Source organism: Carcharodon carcharias, chromosome 4, assembly GCF_017639515.1.
Source record: "Carcharodon carcharias isolate sCarCar2 chromosome 4, sCarCar2.pri, whole genome shotgun sequence".
In the NCBI taxonomy this organism is placed as follows: Eukaryota; Metazoa; Chordata; class Chondrichthyes; order Lamniformes; family Lamnidae; genus Carcharodon; species Carcharodon carcharias.
In genome coordinates this window covers 200,995,036-201,017,017 of record NC_054470.1, presented here as the reverse complement: position 1 = coordinate 201,017,017, position 21,982 = coordinate 200,995,036, and the positions used below count along the sequence as shown (strand labels likewise).

General features: G+C 43.6%; 1 protein-coding gene across 3 annotated transcripts in view; it reads right to left on the bottom strand.

Moving 5' to 3' along the window:
• The window catches only part of rictora (RPTOR independent companion of MTOR, complex 2 a), a 232,197-nt gene that overhangs the window by 88,251 nt on the left and 121,964 nt on the right, over positions 1-21,982 (bottom strand). For all 3 annotated transcript variants that reach the window (XM_041186007.1, XM_041186005.1, XM_041186006.1), the window contains 3 exons: positions 21,355-21,418; positions 2,540-2,666; positions 424-593 (listed from right to left, as the gene is read on the bottom strand). In XM_041186007.1, coding sequence (XP_041041941.1) covers positions 424-593; positions 2,540-2,666; positions 21,355-21,418 — 361 coding nt within the window. The remainder of the gene's footprint in view (positions 1-423; positions 594-2,539; positions 2,667-21,354; positions 21,419-21,982) is intronic.

The window sequence follows — 21,982 nt, the reverse complement described above, 5'->3', positions numbered from 1 at the left end:
AAAAAGTGTGTAGTGGGTTATCATGCTACATAGCAATTTCCCATCATACAGTTCCAGAAAGCCCTAACCCATCCTGGGTATGTAGAATTTGTCCTTATATCTTTGGTGTACTCATCTTTTGTTGTCTAAGCTTGCACCCAAGCATCTTGTCCTAGCATCCAGATATCGCTCCTGTTAGCACAGATTTATAGCATATACTGCGAACTCCATCTTGGACCTTCTGGTCTGTGGGCTCAGTGCTACACTTGTTGGATACCTATACCTAATACGCTGTATTGGGTGGTTGGTGGGGGAACTGAATTTCTTATGTGTTTACTAGTTGAACCATCTAGGGTAAGGTTTGTATAAACCAAATTACTGTATTACAGGGTGCATAGCAAGTCAGCCATTTCTACTGTATTCAAAAGCAACGAGCGGCCATACCTCCAATTCCACATCAGCTCTTACATATTTCCTCGTCTTTGGGTGATTTAGCAAGTGCAGAATGGTTGTAATGAGTGCCTCATTTATGCGATTCAGTTGGCAATCAATCACGTTCTTCAGAATGGTGCTAAGACCTCCACGAAGGGCAACCACTTCTGCATTCTGAAGTGCTGAGAAGCAAAACAAAATTCCTGCATTTACAAAACAGGGAACAGGAAAACCTGGGATCTCTGCGAAGAGAAAACTGCAATTGGATGAATCTAAAATTTAACATCCATCTGAGTCCCGTTGATTTGTGGGTTCAAACCCTGAAATCAATTTGAGAGCATAACCTCAGCTGACTCCCCCAGTCTTGTAATATGGTAATCCAGTCAGAAGCATCATCTTTCAGATCAGATATTAAGTTTAAGCCTTAACTTTTCTGTTCACATAAATGCACAAGATCCAACAGCACTCTGCAAAGCACAGGAGAATTTCCTGGTATTTCGGCTATCATCCCACCCCATCATTTAAAACCAAGAAACAGACTGGGCATAACTTTCGCCATCACTCCTTGAGTGATAAACTGGCAGTCAATTGTTATAAAAACCTGTTCGATATTGAATCCCATTTTAATTCACGGTTAGTTTACCACCCATGTGATGAAGGTGAAATGATCTCCATTAACTGAGCATTTATTTCATGACTGTTTGTGGGACCTCGTGCACAAATTGGGTGCTCTGTTTGCTGTCAAAACAACTGTCCAGACTTCAAAGTTAATTCATAAACTGAGAAGTTCAGGATGTAGAGGGTGTAAAAAGCCATTTCTAAATACAAGTTCATTCTTTCTTGCAATGAATTCTTCAACAGGCACCGCTGATGATACCAAAAGGTTGGAGGGGAGAAGACCCAGCTTCAAAGCACTGCTGAGATTGAAACTGATATGATACAAACCACATGATGAAAGGGTCAAACTCAAACATCCAGTGTACAGAATCTCTCTAATGAGAATAATCCAGCTCCCTCACATTGTTACTCAACAACCTATCCCTCAGTGACTTGTGCTGCAGATTGTATCCCTACTGGTGTTAATCCAGGCTGCTTACAATCATTCAGTAACCTCTCCCTCAGAACCTTGTGTTCAATACTGTATCCACTGGTGTTAATCCAGACTGCTTAAATCGTCACCATGTAATGCCTTCCTTAACGCCTTGTGTTACAGACTGTATCTCTACTTATGATAATCCAGCTCCCTCACACTGTCACTCAGTAGCCCTTCCACCAGTGCCTTTATACAGACTGTATGGCTACTTCTGTTAACCCAGTCCCCTGAAAACCTAGTCTTATGAATGAGGATTCCTCCCACCCCAACTTTCTTCTATACTCAGAGTGACTCGTGCTGGGCTATGTTTTCAGACATTGAGGATCCTCCAGTGTCTGGTCTAATTTAGCATTCTTCATGTTTGCAAAGGGTACATCTACATAGCATATTTTACACCACAGAACTGAGGACTTTTGATCGCACAGTCATATTGAAACTGAAGCAGGAAGTGCGTGTTTTGGTTTGATCACATTGCCCTGGAAGCATTCAGGCAGACAGAATATAATAAGCTCGGTGACTGACGGGACTTTAAGGGTCATCTGTATTTTTTGGCTAAATATTTTAATTTTAAAAAATGGACGAATTGCATATACCTTTGCATAGTTATGATAACCTATTCCTCTTGATTCGAAATGTTAATTCAACTTGAAGTTGTGCAATTAGGTACCTTCCGGTGTTGCTTTATTAAAAATGCTTAATCCATTTCTCTGGACAATCTTGTATTTCTTTTTGAACAAACAGCAGTAAATTGTGGGTAAATGTGGCAACCAATTTGCAAGCAGGAAGAACTGAATAAACAGATAAGTAGTATACGCAGTTTTCTTGTGGTGTTGGATGTGTCCTAAATCTTCTTCAAACTTTCATGGAATTTTTAATATCCATCAGGACATGGAGATGGGGCTTGATTTATATAATAGCACTCCCTCAGCACTGCATAAACAACTGGCCAATTCCAAGGACAAGCACACACTTTTGTCCTGCAGGGAAGATGTTGAGGAATAAATATCAGAAAAGAGGAATGATTAATCCAGTTACCTAGCTCACAGAGGATGGCGAGGCATGCTCGGACCATTCGATCGCGCTCTTGGAGTCCATCATTTCCAACAGCAATCAGGGAATTGGTGATTGAGCTGGGGAACAGTGCAGCATTCACAGTGATCATCTATACAAAGAGAAAAACACGTTAGCCTCCGAGCTCTTAAGGGCACAGAAGGATGCTGACTACCACAGGACAATCCAAATACAGTACCACTGCCCTATGATTTCACAGGTGATCCCTCATCACGTTTAGTTTTTCCTTCTGCCAACTGTCACCCAATAATTCCATTCCCTATATAAAACCAATGTAATGGTGATGCTATTAAGACTAATATTTATACAGTGGCTTAATCTGTTTTACATATAATGAGTTACTTTAAAGTAGAGTCACTGTTATGTACACAACATCTCACAACCAGCAACATGACCTTTTAATGGGTTTTTGGTGGTGCTGGAAACCTGCAGCAATTTTTTGAGTGGGATCTTTAACACACACCTGTCCATCCAAATGGAGGACAACCTTCAGTTTAACACCTAATTTAAAGGACAATACCTCCAACTATGTAATACTTGCTCAATGCTACATGAGTGCACCAGCTCAGAATACATATTCAATTTTCAGACTAGGATTGCATACAAACTCTTTTGATGTAGGAAATGGTGCGACTGACCGACAGAAGTTGACAGTAGTTTTAAATATAGAGAAAGAAATAAATTAGAGGTAAGGGTCTGGATTTGCCCAAATCCATTTGAGGATTTCTGCCTGCCTGTCCAACTCTGCCATGAACCTAGCCTAGTTAAGACCATAAACAGGAGCAGAAATGATTGGGTTACCTGTCTGACCCTCATTAGGATACAATACAGGCTCCTGGCAGGATCTATGTCACCAAGAAGGGGCCCACCAGTGTAGAGGAACAAAATGCAACTGTGTTGGATGGGGGCACCGACTATGTCACCAGAAGAAACAAGGATGGTCTTAACAGAGGGCTACAGCATAAATTTCACTGAAAGCCACAGACTGGAGCAAGGCTTTCAGCAGGTTTGAGACCTAAATGGAAGGGAAACCATGCAACTTAGGGGTTTTGCTGCTGCTATGCCAGCGATGACTGTCACCTTCTCCTGCTGGCCTCTGGAGTTGGCAAAGACAATGGTGGCAAGTGAAAAAAATTGGAGGAGAACTTTGATGTCAGTATTTATATGGACAGGGAATGGAAGGTTTGGGGTGGGGAGGGAATTCCCAGCTGTGGAAGGAAATTTGTGGATGAGGGTAGGGATGCAATGCTAAGTCTCGCCATGTAACTTACTGTTTTTCCACCAAGCGAAGATATTTTATAATGAATATATATTAAACCTGTAATCATGAAATGGCAGGTTAACTTCATTGTTCCAAAGAAGAGTCATACTGGACTCAAAACACTTATTCTGTTTCTCTCTCCATAGATGTTGCCAGGCCTGCTGAGTTTTTCAAGCACTTTGTTTTTATTTCAGATCTCCAACATCCACAGCATTTTGCTTTTATTAACTTCATTGTTGTTTTAGAGGTATAGATTAGCAGCAAGACTCAAATTGAGAGCAAGAGGCCAATTTGATACAGATCATTCTTGTCGCTTGAGAGCCAGATGCAATGCAGCATCGATGCTAGTAACGGAGCAAGTCCTTCAACATTACTTGCTGTGGAAAAGGTGCATAGCATTTGCAGATCCGCGTTTAAAAATGAAGAATGAATATATATTTGGGCAATTTCATGTAGGTTTCTAGTGGACCCGCAACATGAAACTGTTGCTAATTCAACACTAGCAATTAATAAGGTACTGCACATAAGGCTGCTTAATAAGAGCCCATGATGTTGGGAGTAGTATATTAGCATGGACAGAGGATTGGCTAACTAATAAAAGACAGAGTTGGGATAAGGGGGGATTTTTTTAAGATGGCAACCTGTAACTAGTGGAGTGAATGTACTATCGCCAAGTTTGTGGATGACACAAAAATGGGTGGGAAGGCAAGCACCAAGGATGACACAAGGAGTCTACAGAGGGATATAGACAGGTTAAGTGAGTGGGCAAAAACTTGGCAGATGGAATATAATGTGGGAAACTGTAAGGTTATGCACTTTGGCAGGAAAAATAGAGGAGCTGAATATTATTTAAATGGAGAAAGACTGCAGAAAGCTGCAGCACAGAGGGATGTGCATGAATCCCAAAAGGCTAGCATACAACTTCAGGTAATACAGAAGGCAAATGGAATGTTGGCCTTTATTTCAATGGGAATGGAGTTTAAAAATAGAGAAGTCTTGCTAAAACTATACAAAGCACTAGTTAGACCACACCAAGAATACTGTGAACAGTTTTGGTCCACTTATTTAAGGAAAGATTTACTGATATTGGAGGCAGTCCACAGAAAGGTCACTAGGTTGATCCCGGGTATGGAGGGTTTTTCTTATGAGGAGAGGTTGAGTAGGTTGGGCCTGTACTTACTGCAGTTTATAAGAATGAGGTGCGATCTTATTTAAACATATAAGATTCTTAGGGGGCTTGACAAGGTAGATGCTGAGAGGCTGTTTCCCCTTGTGGGAGAGTCTAGGACCAGAAGACATAATCTCAGAGTAAGGGGGAGCCCATTTAAGACAGAGATGAGGAGGAATTTCTTCTCTCAGAGGGTAGTGAATCTGTGGAATTCTTTACTGCAGAGGGCTGTAGAGGCTGGGTCATTAAGTATATTCAAGACTAAGATAGACAGATTTTTAATCAGTAAGGGAATCAAGGGTTATGGGGAAAAGGCAGGAAAGTGGAGTTCAAGATTATCAGATCAGCCATGAATGGCGGAGCAGACCTGATGGGCCAAATGGGCCTACTCTCTTACGTCTTATGGCCTTAAGACTCTTTCAGAGATGCCCCAGGAATGGCTGGCACAGCAAAATGCAATAGTGCAACATGAATAGATCAGTACAATGGACAGATACCCTTGAGGCTTCTGCTGACATGTTACTGCAGCAGAGCTGAAGAGGCTCATAAGAACATGAGAGATAGGATTTGGAATCAGCTATTTTGCCTTTTAACTCCACCATTCAAAAAGATCATGGCTGATTTTCTGCCTCAACACCTTCACACATTAACCCCATATCCATGAATACCCTTAGTGTCCAAAAACCTATCAAAAATCTCTTTCAACAACTGAACTTCCACAACCCTCTGGGGTAGAGAATTCCAAAGATTCTCAACCCTTTGCGTGAAGAAATTTCTCCTCATTTCAGTCCTAAATGGTTGATCCCTGTGAGACTGTGACCCCATATTCTAGATTCCCCAGCTAGGGGGGACTCCGGGGAACATACGCTTAGTCTACTCAATTTCTCTTCATAAGACAATTCCATATTCCCAGGAGCTAGTATATTCAAATTTCAATATACTTCCTTTAGGGAAATTATGAAACTGTATCTAACCCTCATGCTGTACCTGTTCTGGGAGTGTTTGACGGGGCAGTGTAGAGGGAACTCTCCTCGGGTTAAAGCAGCGAGGTGCCAGGAGAGGGAGGGCTTAAAGCAGCGAGGCGCCGGGAGGGGGAGGGCTTAAAGCAGCGAGACTCAAGTAGTAGTAAGGGTAAAATAAAAGCAAGGGTCCATATTCTATTTAGTTAAGATATGCCTGGGGAGCTTAGTCCCGTGATTTGCACATCCTGCGCTATGTGGGAAATCTCAGGCATTCCTGGCAGTCTGGATGAACATGTGTGCTGGAGGTGCCTCCGGCTGGAGCAACTCGGGTTCTAGGCTTTGGAGCTAGAGCGGCAGCTGGGGACACTATGGTGCATTCACAAGGCTGCGAGGCTTGTGGATAGCATGGTTCAGGACAACCCGCAGCTTAAGGGAGTGCGAGCAGAGAGGGAAAGGGTGACCGCCAGACAGAAGGGGACCAGGCAAGTAGTGAGGGAATCCCCCGAGTGTATGTCACTCGCAAACCGTTTTTCAGCCTTGGAAAATGGTGAGAGTGACAGTTCCTCTGCGGAGACCAACCAGAGACAAAGCCAATGCACTGTGGGTGGTCCAGCTGCTCGGGGGGTGGGGGCAGAGGGGGAAGAAGTGTGGAAGGGCAATAGTGGTAGGGGATTCGTTAGTGAGGGGAGTAGACAGGTGCTTCTGCAGCCGTAGACGTGACTCCAGGATGTTATGTTGCCTCCCAGGTGCCAGCGTCAAGGTGTCATAGAATGGCTGCAGTGTGTTCTGAAGGGAGATGGTGAACAGCCAGAAGACGTGGTCCATGTTGGGGCCAATGACATAAGAAGAAAAATGAGGTTCAGCAAGCAGACTTTAGAGAGTTAGGAAATTGAAAAGCAGGACTTTAAAGGTAGTAATCGCTGGATTAATTCGCTGGTGCCATGCAGTAGTGAGTATAGGAACAGAAAGATAGAACAGATGAATGTGTGGCTGTAGAGATTGTTCAAGAGGGAGAGCTTTGGATTCCTGGGGCATTGGGACCGTTTCTGGTGAAGGCAGGACCTGTAGCAGTTGGACGGGTTGTATCTGAACAGAAACGGGGTCAACATTCTCATGAAGAGGCTTGCTAATGCTGTTGGGGTGGATTTAAACTAAATTAACAAGGGATGGGATCCTGAAAAGTAGTTCAGAGGGGAGAGAAGCTGAGATGGAATTAGAAGTTAAAATGCTAGTGAGTCTGGAAGGCAGGGAAAACATAGACTAGATAAGAAAGAAGTGAGTTTAGCAAAACTAAATGGAATATATTTTAATGCAAGGAGCTTGAGGAATAAGACAGACGAGTTGAGGGCACAGATAGGCATATGGGAGTATGATATCATAGCTATGACCGAGACTTGGCTAAAAGAGCAGGATTGGCAGCTCAATATTCCTGGTTATAGGGTATTCAGGCGAGATAGACAGGGGGATAGAAAAGGGGGGGAGGGTCGCAATATTGATCAAGCAATCAATTACAGCAGCGAGGAGGGATGATATCTTGGAAGAATCATCAAATGAGGTAATATAGGTAGAAGTAAAAGAAATACAAAAGGGGCAAACACACTGTTGGGTATCAGGGAGAAATGGAGGATCAACTATGTAATCAAATTTCAGTGTAATAATAATAATAATAATAATAATAATAATAATGAGTAATAGTAGGGGATTTTAACTACCTAAACATTAACTGGGGTAGTTTTAGTGTGCAAGGTAGGGAGGGAGCAAAATTAAGTTGCATCCAGGAGAACTTTTTTAGCCAGTACTAAAAAAGCCCAAGGGAGGGTGCAATTCTGGACCAAATGAGCCTGGGCAGGTGGAAGGAGGATCAGTGGGGGGGCATGTTGGAGATAGTGACCATAACTCGGTTAGATTTAGGATAGTTATGGAAAAGGATGAGGTTGGGCCAGGAATAAAAGTTCTAAACTGGGGAAAGGCTAATTTTACTAAGATGAGATACGATTTAGCTCAAGTGGACTGGGAGCAGCTACTTGTAGATAAAACGGTGTCAGAGCAGTGAGAGGCATTCAAGAGGGAAATAGCAAGAGTACAGTGTGAATATGTTCCTGTTAAGACAAGGAGGGGGTCCAGAGGACATAAAGGTTAGGATTAAGAAAAAAGGAGAAGCTTATGGCAGATACTGAGGGCTCTATATGGCAGAGTCCCTAGAGGAGAATTAAAAGTGCGGGTGGGGGGGGGGGTGGGGGGATGACTTAAAAAAGGAAATTAGGAAAGCTAAGAGTGCATGAGAAAGCATTGTTGAGTAGAATAAAGGAAAACCCAAAGGAGTTTTTAAAATATATAAAGAGCAAGAGAATGTGGGTAAGAGTAGGGCCAATTAGGGACCATAGAGGTAATGTGTGGGAACCTGGAAGACGTGTGTGCAGTCCTCAATGAATGCTTTGCATTGGTCTTCACAATGAAAAAGGATGATACAGGTATAGGCATCAGGATGGAGGACTGAGAAGTATTAGAGGAAATTAATATAGAGAGGAGATACGAGCGGGTTTAGCGGCCTAAAAGTGGATAAATCTTCAGGCCCGGATAAAACACACCCCAGGCTGTTAAGGGAGGCAAGGGAAGAGATATCAGGGGCACTGACAGTAATTTTCAAATCCTCTCTGGCCACAGGTGAGATGCCAGAGGACTGCTAACATTGTCCCATTATTAAAAAAGGGAGGAAGGGATAGATCAGGAAATTACAGGCCAGTCAGTCTAACCTCTGTGCTGGGGAAGTTACCAGAAATAATTCTGAGGGACAGAATATATCTGCACTTGGAGAGACACGGACTAATCAGGGATAGTCAGCATGGATTTGTTAATGGCCGGGGGTGGGGGGGGGGGGGGGGGGGTCATGTTTGACAAATTTGATCGAATTGTTTGAGGAGGTAACCAGGAGTATTGATGAGGGTAATGCGTTTGATGTGGTCTACATGGACTTTAGCAAGGGTTTTGATAAGGTCCCTTATGGCAGACTGATCAAGAAAGTAAGAGCCCATGGGATCCAAGGCAAAGTGACACATTGGATCTAAAATTGGCTGAGAGGCAGGAAGCAGAGGATGATGGTAGAGGGATGTTTCTGTGACTGGAAGTCTGTTCCCAGTGAGGTTCCGCAGGGCTTGGTGCTGGGGCCCTTGCTGTTTGTGGTGTTCATAAATGATTTGGACTTAAATGTAGGGAGTATGATCAAGAAGTTCGTTGATGACATGAAAATTGGTAGGGTGGTAAATACTGATGAGGATATCAATGGACTGGTCAGGTGGGCAGAGCAGTGGCAAATGGAATTCAACCCAGAAAGGTGTGAGGTAATGCACTTGGGAAGGGCTAACAAGGCAAGGGATTACACTATGAATGGTAGGACCCTGGGAAGTAAAGATCAGAGGGACCTTGGTGTGCATACCTACAGATCCCTGAAGGCAGCAGGGTAGGTGGATAAGGTGGTTGAGGCGGCATATGGGACACTTGCCATTATTAGCCAAGACATCGAACACAAAAGCAGGGAGGTTATGCTGGAATTGTATAAAACGCTGGTTGGCAAGAACTGGAGTACTGCGTGCAGTTCTGGTTACCACGTTATAGGAAGGATGTGATTGCACTAGAGATTTACCAGGATGCTGCCTGGGCTGGAGGGTCTGAGCTATGAGGAAAGATTGGATGGGCAGAGGTTGTTTTCCTTCGAGCAGCAAAGGTTGAGTGAGGACATGATAAAGGTGTATAGGATTATGAGAGACATTGACAGGGTGAATAAGAAGGCACTTTTTCCATTAGTAGAGGAGTCAATAACCAGGGGGCATAGATTTAAGGTAAGAGGTAGAAGACTAAGAGGGGAGTTGAAGAGAATATTTTTCACCCAGAGAGTGGTGGGAGTCTGGAACTCTTTGCCTGAAAGTGTGGTTGAGTCAGAAACTCTCATAACATTTAAGAAGTATTTAGATATTCACTTGCATTGCCAAAGCCTCCAGGGCTGTGGGGCAAGCGCTAGAAAATGGTATTAGTGTAGTCAGATCTTTGTTGACCAACATGGGCACCATGGGGCAAATGGCCTCCTTTTGTGCTGTAAATGTCTGACTCCCAGGGCAGGTACAGCATTTTTTAAAAAATTCATTCATGGGATGTCAGCTTCGCTGGCTGGCTTAACGTTCATTGCCCATCCCTAGTTACCCTTGAGATGGTGGTGGTGGCCATGGGGTTAAATACACTTTAGAGGTAACTTTACTCTGTATCTAACCCTGTGCTGTATCTGCCCTGGGAGTGTTTGATGGAAACAGTGTAGAGGGAGCTTTACTCTGTGCCTCATGCTTTATCTGGCCAGTGGAATGTTTGTCAGCAGTGTTGAGCCAACTTTACTCTGTGTTTAATCCTAGTTAAGCCTGCCCTGGGAATTTTTGATGAGACAACGCAGAGCTAGCTTTACTCACATTTAACCTTTGTTATACCTGCCCTCAAAGTGTTTGATGGGGTAATGTAGATGGAGTTTTACTTTGTATCTAACCAGTGTTGCAGCTGACTGAAAATGTTTGATGCTGACAGTAAGCACACTTAAGTAACTACTCACAAAAGCAGTCAACACAATAAACATAACATAAGGCATTAACACACCCACATGCCTCTAAAACTTACTGAGACAATTTACATACAGGCTGAGTCATAACACATGCTCAGCTAAGCAGGGAAATTCCTGGCACACCCAGCAATATCTCTATATCACCCACTTTGTTGTTTACCAGCTGGAATATGCAAATAACAGGATTTCACCATCAGTATGCTTAAACACACCCACCTCTTCCCCCCACAAGCCTGCCCCTCCCCAGAGACCTTTGAGGTCTTTCTCTTTGCGAGAAGTCTACTGATGTTCCCAGCCACATTGTTCAACTGAAAACCACACAACAGGAAGTCCAGTCAAATCAGGACGCCCTCTTCACATAAAACAAGATCCTCTCACCAACCACAGCCTGCCTTTTTTGTCTCAATAAAGCATGAGTAGGGGAGTCAATTAGCACTCTGCTGAAAGCCAGGTTCAACCTCTGTGGTCACCTTATTTTGAGACTACACAAACAAAGCAGCTAGCAGAAGTAGTTTATAGCACCAAGTTCAGCCAGTTTAGAAATAGGCATCATTATGTGCTGCAATCTAATCTGAGCTGGTGTCAGAAGGGAGAACTGAAAGAATCAATTTGACCCCAATATTCAGATACAAAAGGACAAGAGGGCACAAGGTAAAAACTGTGATAGGCAATTATAGGGCAGATGAAAGAATGAACTTGCATTCATACCTCTGGCCACAGGAGAGGTGCCAGAGGACTGGAGGTTAGTAAATGTGATACCATTATTGAAGAATGGAAGAAGGGATAAACGAGGGAACTACAAGCCTGTCAGGCTAACCACAGTGGTGGGGAAATTATTAGAAGCAATTCTGAGGGACAGAATTAATCTACACTTGGAGAGGCAGGGATTAATTAAGGACAGTCAGCATGATTTTGTTAAGGGGAGGTCATGTCTGACCAATTAGATTTTTTCCAAAGAGGTGACCAGACTTGTGGATGAGGGCAATGCATTTGACGTAGTCTACTTGGACTTCAGCAAGGCTTTTGATAAGGCCCCGCAAGGGAGACTGATAACGAAGGTAAGAGTCCATGGGATCCAAGGCAATTTGGATCCAGAATTGGCTAAGTGGTAGGAAGCAGAGGGTGGTCGAGGGGTGTTTTTGTGACTGGATGCCTGTGTCCAGTGGGGTCCCACAGGGATCGGTGTTGGGTCCCTTGCTGTTTGTGGTATATATAAATGATTTAGACTTAAATGTAGGAGGGTTGATCAGTGAGTTCATGGATGACACAAAAATTGGTCAGGTGGTAAATAGTGAGGAGAAAAGCTTTAGATTACAGGAGGATATAGTCGGGCTGGTCAGATGGGTGATCAGTGGCAAATGGAATTTAATTCGGATAAGCGTGAGGTGATGTACTTGGGCAGGACAAACAAGGCACGGGAATACATGATGAATAGTAGGACCCTGGGAAGTACCAAGGATCAGAGGGACCTTGGTATGCATGTTCACCAGTCTCTTAAGTTAGTGGGACAGGTAGATAAGGTGGTTAAGAAGGTATATGGGATGCATGCCTTTATTAGCCAAGGCACAGAATATAAGAGCAGGGAGGTTATGCTGGAACTGTATAAAACGCTGATTAGGCCACAGCTAGAGTATTACGTGCAGTTCTGGAATCCGCATTATAGGAAGGATGTGATTGCACTGGAGAGAGTGCACAGGAGGTTTACCAGGATGTTGCCTGGGCTGGAGAGTTTTACTTATGAGGAGAGATTGGATAGGCTGGGGCTATTTTCCTTGGAGCAGAGGAGATTGAGAGGGGGACATGATTGAGGTGTATAAAATTATGAGGGGCATAGATAGGCTAGACAGGGAGGAGCTTTTCCCCTTGGTGGAGGGATCAATAACCAGGGGGCATAGATTTAAGGAGGAGGAGGTTTAGAGGGGATGTGAGAAAGAATTTTTTTACCCAGAGGGTGGTGGGAATCTGAAAGAGTGGTAGAGGCAGAAACCCTCATAACATTTAGGAAGTATTTGGATGCGCACTTGCGATGTCATGGCATACAAGGCTATGGGCCTAGTGCTGGAAAATGGGATTAGAATAGTTAGGTACTTGTTTGTCCGGCGCAGACTCGATGGGCCTTTTACTGTGCTGTAGACCTCTAAGATTCTATATGAAGGCCTTTCAAGTTCTCAAGATGTCCGAAAACTCTTCATAGCCAATGGATTAGTTTTGAAGTGTGATCATTGCCAGGGAGGCAAACATGCAGCCAAGTTGTGCACAGCAAGATCTCAAACAGCAAATGAAGGAGGGTTAGTTCTGGAATAATAACTTGCCCATTTTCTCCACAGCTGCTGAATGGCCTGAGTGTCTACAGTATTTTCTGTTTTTCTTTCAGATTTTCAATATTTGAAATGACTGAAAGGCCAACTAGTAGTCTTGCTGGAGAGAGGAATGTGTGGAAAAACTCCCAGCCCTTCTTCCAATAGTGCCAAGGAAGCTTTGCTGCTTACTGCACTGGTAGATAGGGCATCATTTTAACACCTCAACTAAGACGGCATTAAAACAATGCAGCTTTTCCTCAGTAGTCCCTCAAAATGTCAGCCTCACATGTAGGAATGGATCTTGAACCCACAGCTTTTAACAGCAGGAGTGCTACCATCGAGTAAAACTGTCATCAGATGTCAGGAAGCATTTCTGTACATGAAGGCTGATTAACAGCTGGAACGAATTACTAGGAAGACCAGGACACTAGATTTAAACAAGATGAGAACAAAAGGGAATATAAACCTTTCATGACATTACTGAAAATCTGGAACAGCCTTGAAAAGGTTAATTGTACTGCAGTGAATATATTTGTGGATCGGTGAAAGAAGAGGAGATAAATACTATTTTCAGCAAAAACCTTAATGGAGAGGAATAAAATAGTCAGATTTTAAAAGAAAATGTTTCATGTGTCTGTTGGATATTCCAAAGAGAAGGTTCTGCAGTTACATGACTCATGATATTAGTGGGGGGGATAAACATTAAGAGCTGACTGATGATGCTGGTTCACACATCGTCTGTTCAGCTCCGGTAGTTGGGTTCACAGGACGAAAATCTCGCCTGCATTTTTTTTGCAAAGTGAAAAGAATTATTTTTCTAAGAGCAAAGTACCATAGATGCTGGAAATTGGAAAAAGAAACAATTATTTTAAAAATTCTTTCATGGGACGTACAAGCTAGGCCAGTATTTATTGCCCACACTTAATTGCCCTCGAGAAGGTGGAAGTGAACCACCTTAGCGTCATAGAGGTCTACAGCACAGAAAAAAGCCCTTCAGCCCATCGAATGTGCACTGGTCAAACAAGTACCTAGCTATTCAAATCTTATTTTCAAGCACGAGGCTCATAGCCTTGTATCCCATGGCATCGCAGGTGCACATCCAAATACTTCTTAAATGTTATGAGAATTTCTGCCTCTACCACCCTTTCAGGCAGTGAGTTCCAGATTCCCAACACCCTCTGGGTGAAAAGATTCTTCCTCACATCCCCTCTAAACCTCCTGCCCCTTACCTTAAATCTATGCCTCCTGGTTATTGATCCCTCCACCAAGGGGAAAAGTTCCTTCCTGTCTACCATATCTATGCCCCTCATAATTTTATACACCTCAATCATGTCCTCCCTCAATCTCCTCTGCTCCAAGGAAAATAACCCCAATCTATCCAATCTCTCCTCAGAACTAAAACTCTCCAGCCCAGGCAACATCCTGGTAGATGTCCTGTGCACTCTCTCCAGTGCAATCACATCCTTCCTATAATGCAGATTCCAGAACTGCACGCAATACTCTAGCTGTGGTCTAACCTCCCTGCTCTTATATTCTATGCCTCGGCTAATAAAGGCAAGTATCTCACATGCCTTCTTAATCACCTTATTGACCTGTCCTTCTACCTTAAGGGACTGGTGGACATGCACACCTCAGTACTTCCCAAGGTCCTACCACTCATTGTGTATTCCCGAGCCTTGTTTGTCCTGCCCAAGTACATCACCTCACACTTATCCGGATCAAATTCCATTTGTCACTGATCAGCCTGTCTATATCCTCCTGTAATCTAAGTTTATCCTCTTCACTATTTACCACCCCACCAATTTTTATGTCATCCACAAACTTACTGATCAACCCTCCTACATTCAAGTCTAAATCGTTTATATATATACCATAAACAGCAAGGGACTCAACACTGATCCCTGTAGAATCCCACTGGACACAGGTATCCAGTCACAAAAACACCCCTCGACCATCACCCTCTGCTTCTTGCCACTCAGCCAATTCGCCAAATTGCCTTGGATCCAATCGGCTCTTAACTTCGTTATCAGTCTCCCTTGCGGGACCTTATCCAAGTGGACTACATCAAATGCATTGCCCTCATCTACACACCTTGTCACCTCTTAGAAAAATTCAATCAAATTGGTCAGACATGACCTCCCCTTAACAAAACCATGCTGAACCACTTCTTCAACCACTGCAGTCCTTGTGGTGCAGGAAAACAGACAGTGCTGCACGGGAGGGAATTGCAGGATTTTGACCCAGCGACAGTGAAGGAACGGCGATACAGTTCCAAGTCAGGATGTTGTGCGGCTTCGAGGGGAATTTGCAGGTGGTGGTGTTGTTTCCATGCCTCTTCTTCCCCCATCCTTCTAGGTGGTAGCAGTCATGGATTTGGAAGGTGCTAAGAGCCTTAGTGAGTTGTTGCCGTACATCTTGTAGGTGGTACACACTGCTGCCACTGTGCAGGGTGTGGATGATGTTCAAGGTGGCGAATGGGGTTCCAATCAAGCTGGCTGCTTTGTCCTCTAATGGTGTTGAGCTTGAGTGTTGTTGGAGCTGCATCTCATCCAGACAAATGGAGGATATTCCATCACGCTCCTGACTTGTCCCTTGTAGATGATGGCTTTGGGTAGGTTGTCAGGTGAGTTACTCTCTGTAGAATTCCCAGCCTCTACTAACTTGCTCTTATAGTCACACTATTTATATGGCCAGTCCAGTTTCTGGTCAATGGCCACCAGGATGTTGATAGTGGGGGATTGAGTGATTGTAACGCCATTGAATGTCAAGGGGAGATAGTTGTATTCTCTCTTATTGGAGATGGTCATTGCCAGCAATTGTGTGGCATGCATGTTACTTGCTCCTTATCAGCCTAAGCCTGAATGTTGTCCAGCATATGGGCACAGATTGCTTCAGTATCTGAGGAGTCGCGAATGGTGAACATCATCAGTGAACATTCCCACCCCTGACCTTATGATGGTCATTCACGAAGCAGCTGAAGATGGTTGGGCCTAGGAAACTACCCTGAGGAAGCCCTGCAGTGATGTCCTGGGGCTGAGATGACCTCCAACAACCACAACCATCGTCCTTTGCGCTAGGCATGTCTCCAAACTGTGGAGTTTTATCCCCCCGCCCCCTGCTTTCTGACTGACTTCAGTTTTGTTCTGGATCTTTGGTGTCACATTCAGTCAAATGCCGCCTTGATGTCAAGGGCAGACACCCTCAACTCACCTTGAGTTCAACTCTTTTGTCATGTTTGAAATAAGAGTTGAGTGGTCCTGGCAGAACCCAAACTGAGTATCAGTGAGCATGCTATTGCTAAGCAAGTGCTGCTTGATATTTTCGTTTTATTTGCTCGTGAGATGTGGGTGTCGCTGGCTAGCATTTATTGCCCATCCCTAATTGCCCTTCTTCAGAGGGCATTTTTAAGTGGGTCTGGAGTCACATATAGGCCAGACCAGGTAAGGACGGCAGATTTCCTTCCCTAAAGGACACTAGTGAACCAGATGGGTTTTTATGACAATGGTTTCAGGGTCATCATTAGACTTTTAATTCCAAATGTTTATTTATTGAATTCAAATTCCACCATCTGCCGTGGCAGGCTTCGAACCCAGGTCCCAGAGCATTAATCTGGTCTCTGGAATACCAGTCCAGTGACAATACCACTGCACCATCGTCTCCCCGCAAGCTGTCAATAACACTTTGTCACTCTGTTGATGACTGATGGGGTGGTAACTGGCCAGGTTGGATTTATCCTGCTTTTTGTGGGCAGCACATACTTGGGCAATTTTCCACTTGCCGGGCAGATGCCAGTGTCGTAGCTGTACTGGAACAGCTTGGCAAAGGGCCAGAGTACACTCTTCAGCACAAGTCTTCAGTACTATTGCCGGAATGTTATCAGGGCCCATAGCCTTTGTATTATCCAGTCTTCAGCCGTTTCTTGATATCACTTGGAGCGAATCAAATTGACTGAAGCCTGGCATGTGAAACTGGGGATATTATGAAGCTGAGATGGATCATATTCTTGGCACTTCTGGCTGAAGATTGTTGCAAGTGCTTTAGCCTTCTCTTTTGCATGAATATATTGGGCTCCACCATCACTGAGGATGGGAATATTTGTGGAGCCTCCTCCTCCAGTAGATTGTTTAATTGTCCACCACCACTGACAACTGGATGTGGCATGACTGCAGAGCTTAGATCTGATCCATTGGTTAGCTCTGTCTATTGCATGCTATTTTCACTGTTTTGCATGCAAGGAGCCCTGTGTTGTAGCTTCACCAGGGTGATACCTCATTTTTAGGTATGCCCGGTGTAGTTCCTGGCATTCCCTCCTGCACTCTTCATTGGACCCTGGTTTGATGGCAATGGCCAACGGGACATGCTGGGCCATGGGGTTACAGATTGTGGGTGTATCCAATTCTGCTACTGCAGATGGTCCACAGGGTCTCATGGATGCCCAGTTTTGAGTTGCTAGATCTGTTTGAAATCTATCTTATTTAGCATGCTGGTAGTGCCATTGAGGGTACCTCCTCAACATAAAGACAGGCTTCGCCTGCACAAGGAATGGGTGGTGGACACTTCCACCAATATTCTCATGGACAGATGCATTTGCGACAGATACATTGGTGAGGATGATGTCAAGTAGGATTTTCCCTTTAGTTGGTTCCCTCGCCACTTGCTGCAGGCCCAGTCTAGCAACTATGTCCTTTAGGGCTCAGCCTGTTCAGTTAGTAGTGGTGCTACCAAGCACTCTTGGTGATATACTTTGGCATCCCCCAAACAGAGTACATTCTGTGCCCTAGCCACCCTCAGTGGAATCACTCCTCAGTGGTTTTCAACATGGATGAGTACTGATTCATCAGCTGAGGGTGGCAGGAGGTGGTAATCAGCAGGAGGTTCCTTGATGCCATGAGACTTCATGGGGTCCAGAATTGATGTTGAGAACTCCCAGGGCAACTCCCTCCCGACTGTATACCACTGTGCCGCCACCTCTGCCCTATGTGCTAGATGCTTTAATCATAGAAAATGGTTCATCTTCAAGGATGAAGAACATTCTGGAAGAATGTGTTTTAAAAGACACTGTTCCTCAAAGGGGTAAGGCAAGGACACCGATTGCTGCTGGTCCTGGAAGATGCAACATTTTACAAGAAAATGATGCAGTGTTAAAGAAGCTGGAAGGCTGGACTGTTTACAGAAGGGTCACATGGTGGCTTATGGCTTTGAAAAAAGCCATGCCTGGAAAACTGTGTTTAAAAGCTGGTAGGTTGCTTTCGCTTTGGGAAGAAAACAAGAATCAACTGCTTGGGTAAAGAAGACAATAGCTCCTGAAGTTCCAGGCCCAAGCCAAAGCAAAAAGTGAATGGGAGTTGCTCTATGTTCTGAAATTGACTGACTGCAAGTTTTCAGTGAAGTCTGTCTGAAAAGTAATATAATAGTTATCGATTGTTTTGCAGACAGACCAGTGCTGAGAGACTGCATGATCTGGACACTATTTCAACGATGCCATTATCAATGCCTATTCCCTGTGAACCATTAACTTTTAACCTTTTCGTAGAATTCCTCTATTTATTTATTTTTTTGGGTGTGTGTGTTAGGGTATTTAGAAAGAATTATTATATTTTCATATTTCATACTGTGTGTTAATAAGCTTTGCTTTTCTACTTGATATGTCTGTTTTTATAATAAACTAATAATTTTGGTGTTTATTCAAGAAACTTGAGCACCAAGCGGTATATCTGAGATTCATAGGTAAAACACATAATTGGCTACAAAGCTAGCTGGAGGAAGTGTTGAAATATATGTTGTGATTGTCGAGTAGTGGAACAAGAGACAAACAATGCACTCCTCACATCCAGGTCATAACACCTACCAGTGGGAGGGGACATACCCAAGGAAGGTGCTGGCAGTGTTTGTGACATTGCCTGCAAGACATGATTCCGTAAGTCTGATTATATCAGGTTGTTGCTTGACTAGTCTGTGGAACAGCCCTCCCAATTTTGGCACAAGCACCCAGATGTTAATAAGGGGAATTTTCAGGGTCAACAGGGCTGGGTTTGCCATAGATTTTGTAGTGGTTTGGAACAACTGAGTGGCCTGCTGGGCCATTTCAGAGGGCAATTAAAAATCAACCACATTGGGTCTGGAGTCACATGTAGGCCGGACCAGGTAAGGGCGGTAGATTTCCTCCTGTAAAGGACATTAGTGAACCAGATAGGTCTTTACAGCAATTGATGATAGTTTCATGGTCACCATTACTGAAACTAATTTTATATTCCAGGTTTATTAATTAAGCTTAAATTCCACCAGCTGCAATGGTGGGATTTGAACCCACGGGCCAGAGCCTGGGCCTCTGGATGACTAGTCCACTACGCCACTGTTTCCCACCACCAACACCCCCACCCCCCAAGTGATGCGGATCCATAGATTAACCTCAATCCACCAATTGTTCTACATCTGGCACAGAGACGCCATAAAGAAGAAAAGATTGCATCAGATTGCTACTGTACAGGTTAGTCATTATTTTAAAACTGTCACTGGAGGAAAGGGTGTAGAGAAGTTTCTTTACACACAGATGTTGGAGCATGAAAACAGAGACTATTTCATAACAGCAGATAAATGTCTCAAACAGAGAAAGATGCTGGGCTATGGAGAGACTAATTTTGTAATGTCCCAGTAAAAGAACTGGCGCGGACATGTTGGACTGAATATCCTTCTATGCGGCAAACTTCCAAGTTCAAAATTCTAGGCACAATAGCTGGAGTTTTACACTGTATTGAATCTATATTGCCCTGATTGTTTGAAGGGAGTTTAATTCTATCACTCTTGCCTAAACAATGTCATGGGAAAATGGGGCTAGTAAAACATCAATGAAGTTAATGAAAGTGCTTTAAGTAAACTGAAAGACCTGTAGGTTTAGTGGTTTGGAAGCTTTGTGGGAAACTGCCCAATCTACATTTGCAGGGTGGTGTATTGACATAACATCCAGAGCTCAGCATTTGGGAAATTGGGGGCATTCTGTGATTCAGAGGTAGTTGAGCAAGATACCTCTGGAGATTGTGATGTTGATGAAAAAGTTATTGGGTGGATGTATATGTGGGGAACCATGCACTCAGCATATGCAGTCAAGGAGAGAGAGTGTGTGTGTGTAAAACAAAAACAGAATTACCTGGAAAAACTCAGGAGGTCTGGCAGCATCGGCGGAGAAGAAAAGAGTTGACGTTTCGAGTCCTCATGACCCTTCAACAGAACAGTCCTGAGGACTCGAAACGTCAACTCTTTTCTTCTCCGCCGATGCTGCCAGATTTGCTGAGTTTTTCCAGGTAATTCTGTTTTTGTTTTGGATTTCCAGCATCCGCAGTTTTTTGTTTTTATATATGAGTGTGTGTGTGTGTATGTGGGGGCGGGTGCTGGGGGAAGAGAGGTAACATTCAATCCTTATTCAAAATAAATTCGAAGATCAGAAACAGGATAAAACGAAATCCAGAATTTTGATAGGATACAATTATTGTACAAGCTAATTGCCAATCTCAATCACAGTGGACAAGAGTGCGACACAGAGTGGGCCAGAACTACCTACCAACCCCCACCCCACTTCAAAAAAGAAAAATGTACTTTCCAAATCTCTGGGACAGTTGGTGCAATTATTGAAGTGATGTAAGTAAGAGACACAGCAAATGGTGAGAGGACACCGAGTACAATATCTATGCGTGCATTTTAATCATTCTCACAGCTCTCCTCCCATTCACCAGAACTGGGAAATTCTTTGCCTGCTCACATACTTGACCAACATAACAGAATGAATTTACTCTATTCCTCTTTCACCTCCTTTCTCCAAACTCCTAGTAACCATACTAGCTTCTTACCAAAATAGACAAAAGCAAAAAACTGCATTATTTCTATTAGGTAATTCAGATGAGGAAATTCAACCTTCTCTTTGGATCTTAAGAATATATGACAGGAATGGACAATTGGAAGTTATTCAAAGTGTATCGTTCATTGTGATGAAGGGCTGAGGCGCCTGGAACACAAGTTAGAAGTGAAGAAGTTAAGAATAAGATGGAGGAAATGTTTTTCACCCAAAAGTTAATCAAGGTGCTCAATATGTTACCAGGTAATAACAATGAAATGAACAATGAAAAAAAACAAAGGAGGCAATGAGAGGTTATTTCTGGAGAATAAAGCGATTGAGGGGCTCGGAAAAGCATAGTAGGTGGTTCGAGATCAGTAAAAGTTCTTCTACACTACCATATCTAGCTCTGCTAGAGTAATTCTAAGACAAAAAAATTCAACTGAAAGGTAACAGAAGCAAAACACATTCTCTTGCTTCTTCTGTATCAAGGTCAATGGAGGAGGAAGAAACATGAACACTTAAAAGGGAAATTCTCAGAGTACAGTATCGACATGGGCATGATGTATTATTCATGCAACTCCAGCCAGCTTGTTACAAGAATATTTCACTGAATATGATATTTACAAATCCTGTGTTGATGCAGTAGTAATACAGAGTGTTTACCTTTCGAACCAATCGAAGAGCTTGTGTTCGCTCCACCTCGTTACTCTGTTGTATGTCTATACACCTGGAGAAAGAAGATCACAAAGATTGTGTTGTTCAATTATGTCACCGTATTGCTGTACTGGAGTGGTGACTCACAGCAAACTATCACAGTAATAACTATCCTGGAGTGGTGGCCAACACAGCAAACTGTCACTGTATTACTACACTGAACTGGTTCTCACAAAGTAGCCTGTCATTGTAGAATCAGAGGTTTACAGCACAGAAAAAGGCCCTTCGGCCCATCGAGTCTACACAGTCAAACAAGTACCTAACTATTCTAATCCCATTTTCCAGCACTAGGCCCACAGCCTTGTATGCCATGGCATAGCAGGTGCACATCCAAATACTTCTTAAATGTTATGAGGGTTTCTGCCTCTATCACCTTTTCAGGCAGTGAGTTCCAGATTCCCAACACCCTCTGGGTGAAAAGATTCTTCCTCACATCCCCTCTAAACCTCCTGCCCCTTACCTTAAAGCTATGCTCCCTGGTTATTGACCCCTCCACCAAGGGGAAAAGCTCCTCCCTGTCTACCCTATCTATGCCCCTCATAATTTTATACACCTCAATCATGTCCCCCCTCAATCT